This window comes from Budorcas taxicolor, chromosome 25 (genome assembly GCF_023091745.1).
Source record: "Budorcas taxicolor isolate Tak-1 chromosome 25, Takin1.1, whole genome shotgun sequence".
Taxonomy (NCBI): domain Eukaryota; kingdom Metazoa; phylum Chordata; class Mammalia; order Artiodactyla; family Bovidae; genus Budorcas; species Budorcas taxicolor.
The window spans coordinates 47,705,650-47,708,862 of NC_068934.1; the positions used below are offsets into that span (position 1 = coordinate 47,705,650).

At 63.5% G+C, this 3,213-nt stretch overlaps 1 protein-coding gene across 1 annotated transcript; it reads right to left on the minus strand.

Annotated features, from left to right (window-relative positions):
- Nucleotides 1–913: 913 nt before the first annotated feature.
- FGF4 (fibroblast growth factor 4) lies at nt 914–2,857 on the minus strand. The gene is made up of 3 exons (XM_052662443.1): nt 2,518–2,857; nt 1,828–1,931; nt 914–1,090 (listed from the first exon to the last, which is right to left on the minus strand). Exons 1-3 carry the CDS (start codon nt 2,855–2,857, stop codon nt 914–916), a joined length of 621 nt encoding a protein of 206 aa, XP_052518403.1.
- Between the last annotated feature and the right edge of the window lie 356 nt (nt 2,858–3,213).

The window sequence follows — 3,213 nt, forward strand, 5'->3', positions numbered from 1 at the left end:
CAGGGAAGTGTGTTTTTAAAAAGGCGCATATATATATATATATATATATGCTATTACTTATCAGAAGTCTCCACTACCACAAACTCTCTCTCACCCCTCGGGTTTTGGCGGTGGTTATAAATCCAATCTTGTCCATTCCCAGCCTCCCAATGTAATATCAATTCCTCTCCATCGGATTTTACAAAATCACTTTGTATTTGCCCTTTCCCAATGGCCACAGAGAAACAGTGGCTGTGGCCGGTCCAAAACAGGAAAGCAGGAGTTTATAAAGTTGCCCACGGGTCTCCCCCATCTGGTACACTGAGGAAGATTGACTGCAGCAAAGTTCAAAGGTCATACACGGCAGATCTAAAAACGGAGCGGCAGCGGTGGCCTCGCCAGTGCGCTTTCTGCACCCGAAGTAAACCGATACGTCCCGAGGAATATCTTCAGGGAGAAAGGGAGTGGGGCACCGCAGGATGCTAGGAAGGAAGCCAAGCCTGGGAGCTTCCTTCACTGGCTTCCAAAGCCCCGGGAAACCTTTCCAGGCACAAGGATGCTCACTGCCAAACCAAAGGGGACAGTGCAAAGCGGGGGTTGATGTCGGACGCTGACATCACCGGTTTTAATACATGGAGCAGCAGCAGCCACTTGTGACAACTTTCCAACAAGCAGAATAAACCCAGTGGAAGGGTCTCTACTGTTTTACCAGCAAAAGTCAGGCTTTGGTTCGGGGCAGGGAGGGGGGAGTTGCTTTTGTTCTTTCAGAAAAATACAAAACACATCCACAGAACCATAAATAATTTGGTGGCAATATATACACATTTAAATAATTAATTTAAATATCTTACACCTTCTCTTGCATTCCACTGTCCATTTGAAGAAAGTGCACCAAGGGGACCCTAGGTACTCCCCTCCCGGGGGGCGCTAAGGATCACAGCCTGGGGAGGAAGTGGGTGACCTTCATGGTGGGGGACACCCGGTTCCCCTTCTTGGTCTTCCCGTTCTTACTCAGGGCGATGAACATGCCGGGGTACCGGTAGCACTCGTAGGCGTTGTAGTTGTTGGGGAGAAGGATCTCTTTGAACTTGCACTCGTCGGTGAAAAAAGGCTGGGAGGGAAGGAGGAGCCAGGTCAGGGGGCCATCGCGGGCCAAGGGACCTCTGGGGCAGTGGTCAGGAACTCCTCTCTCTCCCAGCCCCTCCCTGGCTGGGGGGTCCCTCCTGAGAAGTCAGGATATCCAGACTTTCACAGGGTGAGGAGAGGGACCCCGCCAGTCCTCAGCATCTGCCACTCCAGGCACCTGCCCGGCACCTGGAAGCCACAACAGTGCATCCTCACTGGGTCTGCCTGAAGACTGCTGTCCTTCCCACTGGGACCTGCCCCAGGGGCTCCAAGCAACGGCTCCCAAGGGCACCCTTGACCCACTGGCAAATGACCGCTCAAGGATGGCGGGAGCGCTGTCCCTGTCTTGGGGCTGGGCCTCTCCTTTGGGCTGGTGGGTGTCCCAGGTGGCTCAGTGGTAAAGAATCCTCCTATCAATGCAGGAGATGCAGGTTGGATCCCCAGGTTCAGGAAGATCCTTTGGAGAAGGAAACTGGCAACCTACTCACTCCAGGATTCTGGCCTGGGAAATCCCATGGACAGGGGAGCCTGGCAGGCGAGGGTCTATGGGATCGCCAAAGAAATCCAATAGGACTGGGTGACTGAACAAGGGTAAGCGGCACTGCCTCAGGAGGGGGGGTTACTTTCAGTCCCGCGACCCCCACCGCAGCTCCACGATCCTGGCGTCGGGTGGCCTGGAAGCGTCACGATGCTGCCCGGCTCGGCGGGGCCCACGGTACTCACCGAGCCGTAGAGCCTGCCCCGGCTGCTCATGGCCACGAAGAACCGGCTGGCCACCCCGAAAATGCTCACCACCCCGCGCTCCACCGGCGACAGCTCCAGCAGGCCTGGGGGCAGGGCGCGGGTTATTCCCGGGCACCGGACCCTCAGCCCGAGCTTCCCACCTGGCCCCCTCCTCCGCCTGCGCCCCTCCGGGACCCCCACTTCTGGGGGTGGAGATGAATCTAAATGGCCCTGCTCCCTCCGTGGTGCAGGCCGCCCCCCAAGGGCCCCCGCAGCCCCGCGGACTCGGCCCCTGTCCCGGCCCCGCGCCGGCCGCGCCCAGTCCGGGACTGCAGGAGCGAGGTGGCCCCCTGGAGCCCCCGAGTCCGGACCCGACGTGGGCGCTCGTTGCCGGTGGCTGCGCCGCGCTCCTGGTGCCCACGAGCGAAGGCCCTGGAATCCGGCGCCCAGATTCCGGACTTCTGAAGGCGGGAGGCGGGCTCCGCCGCCGGGTTGCGCAAAGCCAAGAGTGTTGGCGTCCCCGGCGTCTCTACGCCGGAGGGGACCGGACCCCAAGTCCGCTCCGGTTCCCAAGTCCGCTCCGGTTCCCACAGCCCAAGAGCAGGTGCCGGCGAGACCTCCCTGTGCGAGCTGGAAGGGGCGGCCGCTGCCCTGGGGCCCGACCCTCCCCGTCCGGCCCGCCCCACTCACTGTCACTCGCGTCCGCGTGCACGCCGCCGATGCGGCCGTCGGGGAGAACCTGGAGGTGGAAGCCGATGCCCACGTTGCAGTACAGCCTCCGCAGACGCTTGATGCCCAGCAAGTAGTCGCCGGCGCCGCTCTGGACGGCAGCCTCCTTGGGCTGCGCGGCCACCGGCAGGCGCGCCAGCGAGCGCGCCACCAGGCTCTCCCAGCGGCGCTCCAGCTCGGCCTCCAGAGTGCCGTTGGGGGAGGTGGGCGCGGCGGCGCCCCCTCGGCCAGCCCAGGGCGCCAGCACGGCCAGCAGCACCGCCGGGAGCAGCGCCGCCGCGGCCGCCCCGGGCCCCGCCATCCCCGCCCTCGGGCCGTGCGTCCGCGGGTGGGTCCGTGCGCCCGGGAAGACGGCGGGCGAGCTCGTCTGGGGGTGGGGGGCCTTGCGGGAGCGCACTGCCTGGGCCGGGCAGGTAGTGCCCGGCCGGGGCGGGGAAAGCGGGAGGCGAGCGACGGGGCCCCCGGACGCCGGGAGCTACCTGGGCTGCATGGAGAGGCAGGCAGCGGTGGCAGGACGCACGGCCCAGGCTGGGACCCTGCGGAGCGGTGCGCGCCTCCCTGCGCGCTGGGCCCGCGGCCGCCGAGCCGCTATATATATAGCCGATAGCCAATCCGCAACCCCCCCCCGCCCCCTTCTACTCCCGCAGGGGGCCGTTC

Coding starts and splice junctions, on each gene's coding strand:
- FGF4 (XM_052662443.1), bottom strand. CDS start 2,857: ATGGCGGGGCCCGGGGCGGCCGCGGCGGCGCTGCTCCCGGCGGTGCTG. Junction 1,932..2,517: donor GCACGCGGACGCGAGTGACA/GTGAGTGGGGCG, acceptor CCCTGCCCCCAG/GCCTGCTGGAGCTGTCGCCG. Junction 1,091..1,827: donor GGGGCAGGCTCTACGGCTCG/GTGAGTACCGTG, acceptor CTTCCCTCCCAG/CCTTTTTTCACCGACGAGTG.